This window comes from Felis catus, chromosome D1 (assembly GCF_018350175.1).
Source record: "Felis catus isolate Fca126 chromosome D1, F.catus_Fca126_mat1.0, whole genome shotgun sequence".
NCBI lineage: Eukaryota > Metazoa > Chordata > Mammalia > Carnivora > Felidae > Felis > Felis catus.
The window spans coordinates 57,430,984-57,449,081 of record NC_058377.1 but is presented as its reverse complement, the minus strand read 5'-3'; the positions used below and the strand labels follow the sequence as shown (position 1 = coordinate 57,449,081).

Genomic DNA, 18,098 nt, shown 5'->3' with positions numbered 1-18,098 from the left:
CTTGACTGATGCTTTTTCTGCATTTACTGAGATGATCTTTTGGGGTTTCTGTTAGTGTGGTGAATTACCTTGATCGGCTTTTAAGTGTTAAACCAACCTTGCATTCTTGGGATAAACCTAATTTTTTGTCATGATACATTATCCTTTCTATAAGTTGTTGGATTTTATTTGCTAATATTGTAAGGATATTTTGCCACTGCATCTGTGAGGCTGATAGATCAGTTATTTACTTTTCTGATAATGTCTTTATATTTCAGTACCAAAGTTATGTAACTTCATAGAATTAGTAGAAAACTGTGTTTTCTGAGTTTGTAAGATATGTATTTTTTTTTTTTTTAAAGTTTGATAAAATTCAGTGAACCTGAGCCCAGAGTTTTCTTTGTGGGGAAGTTTATTTTATTAATTTGATTTCTTTAAATAGAGCCATCCAAATTTTCTTGTTCTTGTTGGGTCAGTTTTGGTTGTGTTTTTAAAGGAATTTATTTCATCTAAGTTGTTGAGTTCATTGGCATAAAGCTCCTACTATAGCCTTATTCTTTGAGGATCTATAAAATCTGTACTTACCATTACAGATTCCTTTATTCTTTTATTCCTCGTGTTGGTAATACGTTGTTTTGTCTTATTTTTTAAAATTTTCTTTTTTTTTTTTTTTTAATTTTTTTTTTTTCAACGTTTTTATTTATTTTTGGGACAGAGAGAGATAAAGCATGAACGGGGGAGGGGCAGAGAGAGAGGGAGACACAGAATCGGAAACAGGCTCCAGGCTCTGAGCCATCAGCCCAGAGCCTGACACGGGGCTCGAACTCACAGACCGCGAGATCATGACCTGGCTGAAGTCGGACGCTTAACCAACTGCGCCACCCAGGCGCCCCTAAAATTTTCTTTTTAATGTTTATTTTTGAGAGAGAGAGGGAGACACAGAATCCAAAGCAGGCTCCAGCCTCCGAGTGGTCAGCATGGAACCGCGAACCCATGAACCGCGAGATTGTGACCTGAGTCGGAGTTGGACACTTAACTGATTGAGCCACCCAGGCACCCCTGTTTTGTCTTTTTTTAATCAGTCTTATAGAAGGGTTTATTAATTTCATTAATCTTTTGCCCCAAAATAACAATTTTTAACCTTGTTAGTTTTTTTCTGTTTTATTTCATTAATTTCTGCTCTTTATCTTTTTTTTGTTGTTTTTTGTTTGTTTGTTTGTTTGTTACCTATTTGGGGTTTGTCTTTTACTAGCTTGAGGTAGAAAAATAAGTTGATAAAGTTACATAAGGAATAAGTTACTTGAAGATAAAAACCACATTTTATACATATCTGAATAGTGTGATAGAGTATCCAGAGGAGCTAACTAACGTTAAGATGGAGTCTAGGTTTTTTTTATTATGTCATTAGAATCATCTTAAGGTCTTATGTCTATGCCTTTGCACATTTTTTTTCTTCTCTTTAAAATATTTGTCTCCCTTTTTTTTACCTGATGAATTTCCACTTAGTTTTTAGTTTTCGTACAAGAGTCTTGTCCCATAACATTTTATTTGTCCAGTAGTCTTTATCACATTGTCTTACATTTGGTGGTGTTTATATCTATTTCTCCCACCAGAGCTTCTTGATAACAGTATTTTCTTCATCTTTGCATCCTTGGTGTTTAGGAAAAAGCCTGTGTATGTAGTAGCTGCTTATTTAAAGCTTGTTGAATGATTGAAAGGTCAGTAGGAAAAGTAAGAAGGAATTTGTAATGATAATTGATGAGCTGGTAAGTAGTTTCCAGTGAGCTATATAGAGAGCTAGAAAAATGTTTCATTCTGGTCACCCCATGGAATGACTTAGTTGTGGTCAGCAGAGTATCCTTAAAAAGAATCCTTATTGGTCTACTTTGACTCTTCTATCCTCTGGAATTAAGACCAGGAGTTATGAAGCAAGACCCATAGTAGCATATGAATACTTATATTTTTATTTTGTGTAACATGATTAAATTATTCCTGGATGGCAACAGGGGGAAGCGAATGGAGTTATCTGATGATGAGACAAAAGAAACTGAAAGTATGAAGAAAAAGAGGAGAAGAATCAAACTTCCTGAGTCTGATAGCAGTGAAGATGAAGGTGGGCTATGAAAGGTTGCTATTAATTTTTGGCTAGTGTCATTGTCTCCGTTACTTGGGTTATAGCAAAAGTACCATAGACTGGATGGCTTAAGCAGGACAAATTTGTCCTGTTCACAGTTCTAAAGGGTGAGAATTCCAAAATCAAGGCACTGCCTGATTGTAGTTCCTGGTGAGAGCTCTCTTCCTGGTTTGTAGGATATCTCCTTGCCATATCTTCACATGGCAGAGAGAGAAAGTGTTTCTCTTGCATCTTTTATAAGGGTGGTAATCTGATTCCATTGATTACCTCCCAAAGACCCCACCTCCAGATACCATCACGTTAGGGGTTAGAGCTTCAAATATGAATTTTGGGGGAACACAAACATTTAGTTGATAGCAGGGGTCAATTCTTACTTTGACGCTCAAGGAGTTAAAAAGTAATTTATTACAGGTCACAGTGACAATAGTAATTGTAGTATTGAGAGATAAACAATAGCACCATTAGAGTCTGCTTTCGCTTTTTGATCAGAACCATTGTTTTTTGGTAATTTAGCAAAATAACATAAAAGGAAAGAGAATAAGGATTATTATTATGTATATTATCAAAGAGCTTTTCTTTTTCTAATTTATTTTTTACTTTATTTTTTTAATTTTTTAATGTTATTTTTGAGAGAGAGAGAGTGTGAGTGGGGGAGAGGCAGAAAGAGAGAGGACAGAGGATCTGAAGCAGGCTCCACACTGACAGCAGAGAGCCTGACACGGGGTTCAAACCCATGAACCATGAGATCACAACTGAGCCAAAGTCGGAAGCTTAACTGACTGAGCTGCCTAGGTGCCCTGAAGAGCTTTTCTTTTTAAAAAATGAAATGGAGGGGCGCCTGGGTGGTGCAGTCGGTTAAGCGTCCGACTTCAGCCAGGTCACGATCTCGCGGTCCGTGAGTTCGAGCCCCGCGTCAGGCTCTGGGCTGATGGCTCAGAGCCTGGAGCCTGTTTCCGATTCTGTGTCTCCCTCTCTCTCTGCCCCTCCCCCATTCATGCTCTGTCTCTCTCTGTCCCAAAAATAAATAAACGTTGAAAAAAAAAAATTTTATAAAAAATGAAATGGAGATATTCCTTTGGCTACCTTCATGTGAATCTTTTAAAACAGGTAATGTTGTAGGTATCAAGGGTGTTGGTGATATGATGTTCCACGCCACATAAATAAAAACATGCTAAGTTTGAGAGTCTATAGTATCATTGTTGAAAGGGAATGATACTATGGACCCTTCTAGTTTTATGCTGTGGGCTCTATTGTAAGATAAACAAACAGAATAAGGGCAAGATTCTTACCTGGAAAATTCATATGCCTTTTCAAAGAATATCAGGTGTTCGAAGAGCCAAGATCTCTTCCCAAATTGTGTAAATGAAGGTATATAGAAAGAGGATGAGGCTGGGACACCTGGGTGGCTCAGTTGGTTAAGCGTCCGACTTCAGCTTAGGTCATGATCTCAAGGTCCGTGAGTTTGAGCCCTGCATCGGGCTCTGGGCTGACAGCTCAGAGCCTGGAGCCTGTTTACGATTCTGTGTCTCCCTCTCTCTCTGCCCCTCCCCCGCTCATGCTCTGTCTCTCTGTCTCAAAAATAAATATAAAACATTTAAAAAAAATTAAAAAAAAAAAAAAAAAAGAGGATGAGGCTAACGAGAAAGATGCCTTGGTCAAACTGCTATGCCAGATGACTTCTACCCTGCTTTGAGAACGGTGGTGAGAAGCTTGAGTTTCTATAATCCGTTCTCTATGAATTTATGCCATAATGTGTATAAAACATTTTGAGGGGTCAGGCAAATCTACTCCAAAGGAATTCAGCATCAGATGAAGGTAGAATGACAAAACAAACAAACAGATGCTAAAAGAAATTAAAGCAGAATAACGAATGCAGGAAAAGGAACCTGTTCTGCTGGTAAAGGACAAAATAAACTTGTTAGGCTGTACTCTTACCAGAAATTTCTGTAAGAATTGAAAATGGCAACAGAGGCACCCCGAAAGCAACTCAGCGACTGTACATGTACAAATGAGTGAGAAAGCCATTTATATATACAGATGACAGTAATGCAAAAGAAATGAACAGACCTAAGAAATTGTACAAGGAAGTTAAATCTATGATGTAGGTATATCTTTGACTCTTCCATAGGTTTAGATCCTACCAGTCATGCTTGCATGTAGGAGTTTATAAGCTCTGATATCCTATGGAGGTATTGTGCCCACCAGAGCTGTGGGGTTTTTTTTAATGACTCTTTGGAATAGGTAGGGATAGGGCATTGTGAGCATCCTAGAGGAGCTGTCACTATATACTCATTCCATGTCATTTATCAAAATGCTTTGACTAAGACACCTGAAAGGAAGATACCCAAGTGTGTGGCTGAAACAAGAGCCATCAAGTTAAGAATTAAGGAAATAGAAGCGACTCCATGAAGATACATGGGAAAATAATTAGGAAGTAACAGGAATATTACTGTGCTATTGAAATTGTCTTCCCTATTTCCAACCAGGAAAAGGATTTGGGGAAGAATCTGGAAAAGGCTTTCAAGCCATCAACCTAATGTACTTTGAAAAGGTAAACTAGATACTCCAGTGAAGGAGTCAGCTCTAAGTCAGGGAATTACTGTGGTTGATTAAACACTCATTACATATTTCTGAAATATTCTCTGGAGTTCTGATCATTAGTGCACAAAAATAATACCTGTGGGTGATTAGAAATATGAGTGGGGTTATTAGTTTAGAAAGAAGTGAGAAGAAATGTGATAGAGGTGAATAACCTATAATAATAGATAATATAAATGAGAGGCTCTCAGATTTTTTATCTGGCAGAATAATTTTTAGCATCTGACTAAATTTGCAAACCTTTGCCATTTTATTCCTAAATTTCTTCTTCATCTCAAAGCTAGAGGGCCTTTATTTTAAACCTTTACACAATCTCTAATCTATTACCATTTTATTCCTGTCACACTGAATATATACTATTCAATATGCTGTCTTCAGATGGAAATTAGCAAATGAGCAGCAGAAGTGGAAGAAATGACAGGGACTTTGGAGTAAAACAGACCTGGGTTTAAATCTTACTTCTGCCACTTAACTGAGTACATGGCACCCCCATGTTTATAGCAGCACTATCAACAATAGCCAAAGTATGGAAAGAGCCCAAGTGTCCATCGATGGATGAATGGAAAAAGAAGATGTGGTATATCTGTACAAAGGAGTATTACTCAGCAATCAAAAAGAATGAAATCTTGCCATTTGTAACTACGTAGATGGAGCTAGAAGGTATTATGCTAAGTGAAATTAGAGAAAGACAAATATATGACTTCACTCATATGAGGACTTTAAGATACAAAACAGATGAACATAAGGGAAGGGAAGCAAAAAGAATATAAAAATAGGGAGGGGGACAAAACAAGAGACTCTTAAATATAGAGAACCAACAGAGAGTTGCTGGAGGGGTTGTGGGTAGGGGGATGGGCTAAATGGGTGAGGGGCATTAAGGAATCTACTTCTGAAATCATTATTACACTATATGCTAACTTGGATGTAAATTAAAAAATTATTTTTAAAAATAAAAAACCTTACTTCTGCCACTTATTGTGCAACTGGGGACAGATAATTTAACTTCTTCAATTCCTTGTTTCCTCATCTCTAATGGGGATGTTATCACACTGTGTAGACTTTTTATGAACATCAAATAAGATACGTCAGCAATGCCAGGACACTGCTTGACATAGCAGGTTTTCTTCTTATTCACCCCACTTTTTCTATTGACGTGTTCCATAAGTATTTAACAGCAGTCTCTTCTCTCAGAAAATTCCCTTCAACTTCATATCTTTAACTCTCTACCCAAGAGACTTTTCCTTTATTTCTCTTCTTGGCAGAGTCATAAGCACCATTAGCAGTTCTACATACTGTCTTTGTAAAGCAAGAAAAAGCCAGACCCAGATAGAAATCACATTAAGAGTAATGTTTTCATTGCTAGGAAGAGGGGCGCCTGGGTGGCTCAGTCAGTTGAATGTCCAGCTCTTGATTTTGGCTCAGGTCATGATCCCAGGGTAGTGGGATCAAGCCCCACATTGGGCCCTGTGCTGAGTGTGGAGCCTACTTAAGATTCTCTCCCTCTTCCCCACTCGTGCTCTGTCTCTAAGATAGAATTTAAAAAAATATATTGCTAGGAAGAAATAGTTTTAGCTGATTAAGTTTTTGCTAACATTTTCAGTTTTTGCAAATTACTTATGGAGAATGTTAAGCAAATGACCCCCACCCCCACCCCACCCTTTTTAGGTTAAGATAGGTAGTTTATAAATTTTCCTAGGAAGCTATGAGTGATTTCCAAAATGACCCATCTCTGTCATAGCACTCTGGTAAACAGTGGTTACTCTGCTAGTAACTAGTTTTACTACAGTTCTTATTCTGCTGTCCTGGGGTAAGTGTTAAATTACACTTCTTGAGTACCTTTCATCTGAAAAGCTGTAAATTCATTATAAATATATTTAAAATACACCAATGTATGAAACCCTCCTTATGCTTATGTCACTAAAAGTATGTCAAGGATATATTTACCTTGATGGAAAATCAGACACATACGGATTCTAGCATATGAATGTGGCCAAATTTTTTTTAGTCTCTTTGAACCTCAGTTATATAAAACAGAAATAATAGTAACAGTGATTTTGTGGGGAATATTATGTGAATGAATGATTAATGTTTGTAAAGCCCAGAAAATTCTAGTTGTTTTCTGTATCCTTCCTTCCTTCCCTTTTTTTTCTTTTAAAAGTTTATTTATTTTGAGACAGAACAAGCAAGGGAAGGGCAGAGAGAAAGGGAAAGAGAGAATCCCAAGCAGGCTCTGTGCTGTCAGCACAGAGCCCCATGTGGGGTCCAGTCCCACAGTTTGTGGATTGAAGCTGAGCTGAAAACAAGGACTGGATGCTTAACTGACCGGGCCACCCTGACACACACCCCCATCCTTCCTTTCTTAAAAAAAATTTCTTTGTGGGGCGTCTGGGTGGCTCAGTTGGTTAAGTGACTGACTTTGGCTCAGGTCATGATCTCGCAGTTTGTGAGTTCAAGCCCCACGTCAGGCTCTATGCTGGCAGCTCAGAGCCTGGAGCCTGCTTCGGATTCTGTGTCTCCGCCTCCTCTTCATGCTCTCTCTCTCTCAAAAATAAATAAACGTTAAAAAAAAAAATTTTTTTTAATTTCTTTGAGAGAGAGTGTGCATGCACGGGAGGGGCAGAGGGAGAGAGAGAGAATCTTAAGCAGGCTCCATGCCCAGCTCAGAGCTTGACGTGGGGCTCGATCTCACAACTGTGAGATCATGACCTGAGCCGAAGTCAAGAGTCAGATGCTTACCTGACTGAGCCACCCAGGTGCCCCAAAATGTTTTATTTAAAAAAATTTAAAGTGATACACAACTTGAAAAATCAGATAAAATAGAAGTTTTGTAATAGATTGTAAGCTCTCCTATTGGACTCAATCTAATTGATGCTTCTCATGTTACCTTTCTCCCATCTGCCTTCCATCTTCTGGGGATTTGTTGAAAATTCTTAGTCATTACAAGTTCTTGGCTCCCTCTTCTACTCTCTTCCCTGTTATGGCAGGGATAGGGGTGGCAGGCAGGTTTACAGCATTTCATTCCTTAGTCATCACTGTAATGTGTCTCTTTGGGTGGATGTGGAAGGGAGGGGGAGGTATATGCTGACTCTTCCTTGACCTAGAAGCCCCTCATCCCAAATTCCAAAAATGATTGTTTTCCTTTATTAAAAATATCGTTACTGTTTGTTCAGTGCCAGGGAAATTGTGGTGTCTCTGCCTCCATGGAGGTTAGAGTCAGAGGAGGATCTAGATAAACACTTGTATACAGTGCAGTGACAGGGGTCTTAGAGGGTGCCACTAGGATTAAGTGTCTTCATGGTTACAGAAGTGGAAATAGAATGAAAACTCCTAAATTTATTGTGAGGACTCAAAATTCCTTTTCTTTGGCTTCCTCACTGTGTAAACTTTCCTCCTGCCCCTGTAACGCATGTGACACAGCTTTCCTGATTGCTATACCTTCAAAGAAATGGGAGCTTGGCTCTGTGGTTTAACTTTTCTCTTGCTTACTTGAGCTCCCATCATGTTCTATTCTCCTAGAGCTGGGTTACTAGCTGGACCACTTTCCTCATATGTTTCTGACTCTTGTTTCCCAGAGCTTATAAAGTTTTGGGGCCCATTTCATACTTGAAGTGTATAATTTATTGTTTCGTTCTGGCCCTTGTTTTGCTTCACCTCTTTAGGTCATTTGGCCTTGAACCCTCCACTGTCATAATTTTTAACACTGACCTAATCAGTTGGGAGAATTTCAGATCCAAGACTTGTGCTAAGAATTTGAATACAGCCAAGAGATTCAGGGAGCAGGTGAGGCTAAGCAACTACCCAGTCTTTTTACCAGCAGTTTCTCTGTGGTGATTAAGCCGTAGGTCAGCTGAGGATTTTCACTTCCCCCTCTCATGGGCCTTATACCAAGACCACTATTTCTGGAACTGTTCAGGAATGATGGGATCTCTCTGGAGATGCTCTCTTCTCGGGTGATACCACTTCCAGAGCAATATTGCTTTCCCAAAAGTGTTCTTTCCGGTTACTCTTACTACAACAAAACAAGCCTCATCAGTGAGCAATCACCAGAAATAATTCCCATACAAAATAGTAAGCCAGTCTTAGTTGTAAGAGCTATAATTGTGACTGTTTCAAAGGTGATTTTTCCTCCAAAGTTTATGCTCTTAACATCAGCTGGAATATTTCAGTCTAATAAACATCTCAGGTGATTGCAGATAATCCTTGGATCATAGTCATGAAGACTCTGGCATGGAACATTTGATATAATCTGAGAATTATATCTGTTTGTTTAACCTTAAAAGAAAATGTCTGGCCCTGAATGGTAAGGCAGCACAGAATAGTTGGAATGGTAAGGCTGTGGCATCAGACTGACTTGGGTTTAAAACCTCCTGCCTCATTTGTAAGCCCTGTGACCTTGGCAAGTTAATTAACCTCTTTGAGCCTCTTTGTACCCAACTGTAATGTGTGAATAATATTTGTCTCTTAGGGTTGTTATGAGGATAAATGAAACAATTGTAAGTGGAATACATGACACATGTTAGATGATCAGTGGATATTTATAAAACAACTTTAGACTTTCCTACAAAAGGTTTAGCTAAGACAATCTCTAAGGTTTATTCCAGCTTTAATAACTCTTAATTCTCTGGTTTTCTTTGTGTAAAATTAGTAAAATGTGTATTTTAAAGATCTATAACTGCAAAGTCCTTGGTTGTCATGAATTACTGCTTGCAAAATGTCCTTTGCTGGATACAGACGTTTAAAAAGTCACCAGAGAAGGCGTTGTACCAGATAGTGCCACAGTTCTCTTAGCTAAGCTTGTTTCATTATTTCAGTCATACCAGACTCTCCTGGGGATTATGAAGCTGAGTCACCATCCCCACCTCCTCCTGCTTCTCCACCTCCTGAACCAGTGCCTAAGACTGAACCAGAGCCTCCTTCTGTCAAGGTAAAACTTTACTGGGATGGTTGCCTTTCCATGTGTCTGACCTCCCAAGGACCTGAAACTATGCTGAACCGGCCACTGCTGTATAGTCCAGGGACACCAGTAGATGGCTCTTTTCTCATTCCACTCTCTGTAGGTACTGCAGGATGGACATTCCCTCTCCTCACCTGCGGTGAGAGCTCAGCTATAGGGCACATCTCAGGAAGGTTGCAGAGGTCAGGCCTGGGAGTGGTTTTGCTTTTCATGACCTCCAGCATCAGGGCTGCTGTGTTACCCAACTCCTGTTGGAATTTTGCAAAGTAAGGTCTTGCCTGCATCAGAGCAAAGTTTGGGAAATAGAGTGAACAAACAACTTATGCACATTTGTTGTTCTTCAGAAACTCTTCTGGAAAAGGGAAGGGTGAGAAAAGCTGGCAATAAATGGGGGAATATAGTTTTGAATGGTCTTCAGCTGCATCTTGTCTATTAGTGTAGATAATGAAGAGTTGAGAAGAAAGGTGCTAACAAGGTTTTTTTTCCTTTACAGCTATTAGTTTTCCTTTAATTCATTGTATTAAGACTGTCATTTAAATTTTGCACTAATTTCCTCATTAGCTGACAGGAAAATGGGATGAAAGACCACTGAACATAAAAGGAAATTGGTATTAGTAGTATCTGTGTGAGACTAAATTAGACAAGGGTAATGTTGCAGCATCAAGGCTACAGCAAGGGTACATGCCACGGACCTCTCATCTGATTTAGCTTTCCTGTGTGCTTCCATAACGTCTGCCACAGCCCTCCATTAAAGCCCTTACCACGGTGGATTGCAGTGGTCTGTCTTCCTCGCTTCTCTCATCCGCTAAGGTCCTTGTCCTATTGGTCTTTTTAACCATGGTGCACTGCTTACCAAAAGTTTGTTGACTGAATGATCACAGTTATCTTATAAGCATTAAACATCAAGCTTCCATATATAGGAATGTAAACTTGTCTGTATAGTAGGACTGGTCCGTAAAAGGAAATGGATAGAGTTTCACATTCAACTTTTTATCATCATGGAATATTGGAGGGTGATTATTGTAGATTAAAAAGCTCTTGTTATTTTTCTCTATAGAGTCATTGATCAACTGAATGTTGTAACCTCTGATCTTCCTGTGGTCTTTTAGAGCTCAAATGGAGAAAAAAGAAAACGAAAACGGGTGCTGAAGTCTAAGACCTTTGTGGATGAGGAAGGCTGCATAGGTAAGAAGAGTTTCTGGCTCCGTGATCTCTTACAGAGCAGTGTGCTTCAAACTTGAATGTGCACATGACTCACGCCAAACATGGCACGCACCCTGAGTAGCAGAGTAGAGAACACTACAACGAAAGGCAGAACATGGGTTCTTGTTTGGACCACATCCTGTAGAAATAAGCTTTGAGGTTTTGGATAAAAGTCCTGTCACCTCTGGTAGGGAGTTTCTTGACGTATGGAATGGAGGTAAAATACCCATTTTGCCTATATGTGGGATTGTTGTGAAAATTCAGGTGAGGTAACGTTTAAAGGCACTTTCGATATGGAAACCATAATACCAACATAAAATGTTGTTGCAGACATTGAGAAACTTTTTTTTTCTAGAATGGTTGTTTTATACATTTGAACAGTGGAAAGGAAGCCCCCACTGATGATTAGACTCTGAAGAGAGTGTCAAGAGTCTTCTTGGTATTTTGTCCCATCTCTCCAGAGGGGTTTGACTCTTCCAAATCACTTCATGTTTCCCGTTTGTAAGTCATGTTAGATAAAAACGTGTGCTTTTTATGGTGACCTAGAGGGGAATTAGAATTTAGCTTTTCAGTTAGTTATAGGTTGAATTTTTCAGCCATGTTTAAGCTTGTTCTACCCTTCCACAGTTGACTCAAACTTCTGTGGGGCTTTCACACTTGCAGGCCAATAGGATGCTCTGATCCTGGTGCTTTTTGTGTTTACAGAGACTTGTGGGCTTAGTCTTGGAAACCTCTTGTTAGTTGGATAGCCTATAATTGTAGTTTCTCCCTTCCTGTGGCACCTGCTCTCCTAAAGAAGTATCTTTTCCCTTTCTTGACTCTCCTTTTCTGGTTCAAACTTTCATCTTAAAAAGATTGATCAATTCTGAAGAATCTACTTTTCCTAGGTTGTGTGGTTGTTAGAATAAGTGCAAACCCTGTCCCATTGTTCCCTACCTTCCACTCCTCTGAAAAGGCCTCTGCCATTTTTTTTAAAGATTTTTTTTTCAATGTTTATTTTTAGGAGAGAGCATGCAGGTGGGGGAGGGGCAGAGAGAGAGGAAAACACAGAATCCAAAGCAGGCTCCGCCCTGCCAGCACAAAGCCCTATGTGGGGCCCGAACCCAGAAACCAGGAGATCATGACCTGAGCTAAAGTTCAATGCTCAGCCAGCTGAGCCACCCAGGCACCTCAGGCCGGTGCCATTTTAATTGTAGCATATTATCGGGGAATAAAATTCCTTACACTGGAAATTGGTCTTTTCAGTGCCAAATTTTTTGTGAGCCTATGAATTCTGGACTTCAAGTTAGGGTTGTTTTTTTGTATTTTGTTTTGTTTGCTTTCAGTCTTCTAATAGTGTGTTTTCAAGCCTTTTGGTTTGACTAGTGGTGATAATATGTGCATTTACTATTGAAGTTCTTACTTTTTCTTTGTTTTAAATTTAAGAGGACAAAGTCATCAGTGCCAGTTTTTCCTTCCTTCTACCCCGAAAGAAAAATGTCAGATATATCATTGTGAGCATTTACTGGGAGTTTGTGGCTAATTACCTGTTGCTTTGTTCAAAACACAGTACTCAAGTTTTGGCCAGGTATGGGATGTGGACTTTTTACACTCCTGTCTCCAGACAGGACTGTTAAGAGCCTTGGATGCAACAATGAAAACCGTGCTCACATAGCACTTTTTTTTTTTTTTAAGGTTTGTAGTCCAAGCTCAACCTAATGAATCTTGGCTCCTGTTACCAACAAAGGAGTTGTGCTTTCCTTTCTGTTTGGACTGTTCCAAGTGTACCAGCACAGGGGGCTTGTCCTATCCTATGCTGGGTGAGAGCTGGTCTCGGGGTTTTCAAAACTAATCTTTCCTTTTCTGTGACTTTGCTTCAGGGACTGGGGAGTTGGGCCCCTGAGATTAGTGTGGGGTAGACTTTTGGACAAGTTAGAATTCTAACAGCAAAACATTGAGTGGAGAATAATTCTGATGTTATCCATGTAAACTGGGCTCTTTTTTTTTTTTTTTTTTTTTTTTTTAATGGCAGCCCAGAAAAGTTGCATGTTACTCAGTTAAAATAAAGGTTCTGTATCTTTAAGTTGAAATCTTTGTCTTACAGTTTGAAGTAACTAAAGCTTTGAATATAGAAATCCTTCTTTTAGCTCTTGAGGTATACTAAGTGTGCTGCTTAAGAAATTTTGTTGGTGTTGCCCTGACTGGTTTTAACTCCCCCAAGCAATGCATTGCACAGAATTGGCAATGAGACAACCAGTGGTTTCAGTAATAAGTAATGAAATAATGAGCTAATTGATGTTGGAGTTTTACATTATAGACCTGCTGCCATTTGAATACAAAGTATAGCTTATGAAGGAGCAAGTTTTATACCACCAACTAGTAGTAAGTTGTTTCTTTTCTATGTCTACATATGGCTCTTCAGACTTCCCTAATTTGAGATATTGAGTAAATAGCAGCTCATAAGTTTGTTCCAATAATCCAGTTGCATAATGCGTTTCAAGTTGCCGATGAGATTGGGCTAGTGTTCAGGGATCATAATTGCTGAACTAATAGGTATGCCATGGGAATTCCCTAAGTACCTTAGAGCAGCATTTCTCAAACTTCACATTACTTGAAGATCTTGCTAAAATTCAAATTCTGATTCAGTAGGCCCTCAGGTAGGACCTGAAATTCTGCATTTCTAATAAAATCATGGGAGAGTCTAATGCCTCTGGTCTGTGGAGCACAGGTGAGTAGTAAGGCCTTTGAGAACACTTTATATATGTAAATATATATATCTACATATATGTATTTAAAGCTTCTCAGTGATTTGTAGCCTCTAAGTTGATAGGAATCAGCAAAGTGAATTCTAGGCTCTTAAAAGTAATGACAAATCCTAGGAACTCTTAGTGAGGGAACCGTTAATTATGTACCCTTAATGGGATTAGATGGGTATGGTGAAGGAATGCTCTACCGGCAACAGACCTCCAGCATGGCTTTGCCATTGTGAAGGGAAATACCAGCATTGATGGGTACTTGCTAATAAGATCACTAGGTGCATCCATACCTTCTGTGAGGCAGTGTTACTCCCATTTTACAGGGGAGGAGAGAACAATGATTCTCAAGGGATAGTCCCCAGACGAGCAGCATCAGCATTCCCTGGGAACATGTTAGAAAAGCAAATTCTCAGGTCCATCCCTCACCTACTGAATTTGAAGCTCTGGAATTAGAGTTCGGCAATCTGTTTTAATAAGCCCTGCAGGTGATCCTGATGCACATCAAAAGTTTGAGAATTTATAAATGGCAGACTACATATTAGTATGCAGATATAGTTGATTCCAAAGCCACTGCCTCTGGAGTAGTTTGTTCTTAATCGCTAATTAAGTGCTTAAAACTATTATTGTTCTTTAATAGGACAAAAATGTTCTTTAATCGTTTGAGCATTTATGATGCATATTAGGCTACTGTGTTCAGCCAAGAGGAGATGTTTTCCTTTACTCTTCATCTTCCTGCTGCAACCAGGAAAGCTGAGAAAGAATGTAGAAGATGTTGGTTATACAGCTGCTGCAGCTCTCTAAAGTCACAGGAAGGTGGCATTGTACTGTTTCTCATGATTGGTTTGTGTGCTGCAGTAATACTGAAGAGACCCTCATCAGTTCTGTGACATCATTGTTGGAAGTTATTGTCTGTGCCTATGCCCTTTTCAGCTTCCTTATACTGACTGCTCACTGGTAAAATTATTTTCAAAGGGGGAGGGGGTCAGTGAATTTTATTGGTATAAGAAAAGGCAAAAGTATGCCTTTGGCTGATAGGGCATTAAGAGAATTGGTAACTTTGTTTCTCATTTTATCATTGTCTTAAAACAAGTTTGTTATATGATTGAGTTTGCTTGGGGCAGTTATCTTCACAATGCAGACCACTAGTAAGTGTTGGGTCATTCAGAACTAAAAACTGAAAAATTGAGTAATCTGCAATTCTTGTATTTAGGATGTGCAGAGAGTGAGTGGGTGATGTCAGGATATAGCCAGCCAGGAGGGCCCCTGACTGTGAACCTGGTTAGACAAGATGAAGACTGGCGAATAGAGCAGAGATTAAGATCCAGAAAAGCAGTAGTGGAAGGAAATAGGCAGGCACTGTGGGTCAGGGAAGTGAGATTGAAGAAGTCAGTCAAAGCGTGGAGGTAGAAGTGGGTATTTGAGATACAGACAGTTCAATGTAGAGTTCAGGAAGTTAGCTAGCATTGACCAGGACCCAAATGCAGAATTTGGGCAAAAGGCATGGGACATAGCAGCGAGACAGTAAGGGTAAATGTTGGCTCTGAGCCCCAACTAGAGACTGTATGAGTTTAAGATAAATAGTTCCTATTGGTGGCCTGATCTGATCTCCCAGTGGGAGAAGGCTCCAGTATTAGGTGAGCTGATCAGAGGGTCTCCCTTGATCAGAGGGTCTGAAGGAATTGGAGTGAACAAGACATCTTAATATCTTAATAACAGTGTTCTAAATGACTCGACCCACTCCTTTCCCATTTTTTTTTTTTTTTTTTTTTTTTTTATTCTGCCAGTGACTGAAAAAGTCTATGTGAGTGAATCCTGCACAGATAGTGAAGAGGAGCTTAAGATGAAGACCTCCTCGGTACATAGACCCTCCGCCATGACGGTGAAAAAAGAACCCAAAGAAGAACGAAAGGGCCCAAAGAAAGGGACTGCTGCTCTGGGCAAAGCCAACAGACAAGTATCCATTACTGGCTTCTTCCAGAGGAAGTGAACTGCCATCTCTGTTAGTTCAGAGACGTGGAGTGGTCAAGGGAGAAGACCAAGACAGACAGACTTTCACTTACTGTGTAAGTTCATCCTGTGCCTCACCTTGCCTGTATGAAAAGACTTATTCCATCCTGTGAGGTTTATACTGTTTCTGGTTTTTAACCAAAGGGAAATCACCTGGAAGCAAGAGGCAAAAGAATATTTAAGAAGCTGTTGTGTTTTAAGGACATTTTTTTAAGCACAATCTTGACCTGTTCTGGAGAAGAATTCACTCCAAACATAAATTGGAACAGGTTTCAGAATTATCACTGAAGCCATTTAGTTGCTAATTCACTGGTCCCTACCCAATCCTGTGTCCTGAGCACTTATGGCTCAAGAAGTATTCTTCTTTGTTCCTTTGTATTCTGTGGACTTGTGTGGGTCTTCATTTATCCCTGAATTTTACTGGCTGTGTTTACCACTCTCCCCATAATCCCTTCCCCACTACCATACTTCTATGTGAAGCCATTTTGTGTAAGTCTTTTAAATCTTTGTTGGACTAAAGGCTGAAACAAAAATCTCCCTATAATCCTCTAATCCTCTCTTCCTCCGTTATAAAGTACACTGACACCTGGCTACAGACCAGCACATTGCTTATGTTCTGCCCCTTTCACAAAAGCTCTCTCGACCTTCACTCGCAATTAGTAGGTAGGGAAAAGCCTCAGGCAGAGCACAAATAGAAATGTAATGATGTATTCAACTCCACCAGAAATTACTTAGTGTCAGCATTGACGATAGTAGAGGCCTTGCCATGTTGCTGACACAGGGCATGTTTTACGCTGCTCTTTGTGATTTTTGTCTCCTCCTCTCTCCCTTTCCCACTGTTAGTACCTAGAGAGTGAAACCCAGGCAATGAAATGGAGGCTAAAAAGAGAAAGCCTTTTCTGTATGCAGGGTACAACAGTTAAGAAAAAGTTCTTCTCAAGGAACCTGAATGTTCAGAAACAGCAATTTTCCAGGAAGGTAACAAGGAAGAAATAAAGCACACATTTTTATATAGATGTTGCTCCTCTGTATTTTAACCCTCCCATTTGCCTAAAAGTATAGGCTGCCCAAGAAAGGTGGAGAGACTGAGTTGTTAGTAGGACTAAACAGCAAGTAACACATTCTCATTTGTTACTTATGGAAAATCATCTATTCTATTGATAACTTTTAAGTGATTTTCATGATAGCTGGACAGTGACCTTGGTGGATCGAAGTGGTGAGGTAGTAATCTGGTACAGTGAGCTCTAGGGAAAGAACACAGGATCATCTGCTGGCATGACTCACAACTGACAGACGAGGGACGTCTGACTTAGCCTGCGTATGTCATGATGCAGTCAGCATCCAGTAAATCTACTGTTTAAGGTTAGGATTCTAACTGACCTTGGATTCATACGAACATATTTAGCAGCCGTCTCCCGGGGCTCTCCAGCCAGGCACCCCATGGACTTGATTGAGACCAGAAGTTTGGGAGATGAGTCCTGGCATTATGTCTAGGACTTGAGAAGGCAGACGCTTTGTGTCATAAGCAGAGTAAAGGTTGACGTATTCCACAGCCCTCTTTCTCTTTAAAATGTAAAAGGATGGAAAGCCTGGACTTACCTTTACAAAAAACCTCTAGAGAATGATCTTTAAAAAATTTTTTTAATGTTTATTTATTTTTGAGAGAGAGAGGGAGGGATACACAGAATCAGAAGCAGGATCCAGGCTCTGAGCTGTCAACATGGAGCCCAACGCGGGGCTCAAACCCACGAACCGTGAGATCATGACCTGAGCTAAAGTCGGACGCTTATCCAACTGAGCCACCCAGGCGCCCCTGGAGAGTGATCTTTTAAATGGTTATTTTTGTCATTGCCTCTAGTAATTTTTCTAAATAAGAATTGGAAAAATTTAAAAAGCAACAATCTAGTTTTTTTGTGTGTGTGTGTGTTTTTTTTTTAAGTCTGCTGGGCTCTCTCTAGTGAAACTGAATTTTGAATTGGAAAACTCCAGTGGTAGTTGGAGTTCCATCTTTGAAAGGATAATGCAAATCCTGTGATCACCACACCCAGTATGCTGCCTGAACTCAGCTGTCTGCAAGGCTTAGGAGGGAGGGAGTGGTGGCCTTTTTTTTCTTTTTATACAAAACTCTACCATGTTATCCACATGAGTTAAATAAATTTGAGAAGTTGTTTTAAAACAGTGCTTCAAACTGAATGTCTGATGAGTCTGTTATTTGACAGGACGGCAGCAGCGTGTGCCATTATTCAAACCCTGAACAGGAACAAGGCTGGTTTTCAGTTCATATTGTTAAAACTGCACACCCATAGTCTGAGATGAACAAGTCATTTGCTGCCTTCATCATTTTTTCAACCCAGTGGGAAACCTTAGTTTCAGCCAACATCATTTTTTAGTTCATTTAGGAGAAAACGTAGTCCTGATCTTGCACATTGTGTTAGTTTGGCTTCATCACTTGCTAGCCATGTGACCTTGGGCACATTTCTAAGCCTCA

The 18,098-nt window shown here is 39.7% G+C and overlaps 1 protein-coding gene across 2 annotated transcripts in view; it reads left to right on the top strand.

Moving 5' to 3' along the window:
* POLD3 (DNA polymerase delta 3, accessory subunit) overlaps positions 1-16,624 on the top strand; it is a 51,338-nt gene extending 34,714 nt beyond the window's left edge. For both annotated transcript variants that reach the window (XM_006936939.3, XM_019811826.3), the window contains exons 9-12: positions 1,986-2,092; positions 9,523-9,635; positions 10,775-10,850; positions 15,388-16,624. In XM_006936939.3, coding sequence (XP_006937001.1) covers positions 1,986-2,092; positions 9,523-9,635; positions 10,775-10,850; positions 15,388-15,590 — 499 coding nt within the window. In that variant the 3' untranslated portion in view covers positions 15,591-16,624. The remainder of the gene's footprint in view (positions 1-1,985; positions 2,093-9,522; positions 9,636-10,774; positions 10,851-15,387) is intronic.
* Positions 16,625-18,098: the final 1,474 nt, after the last annotated feature.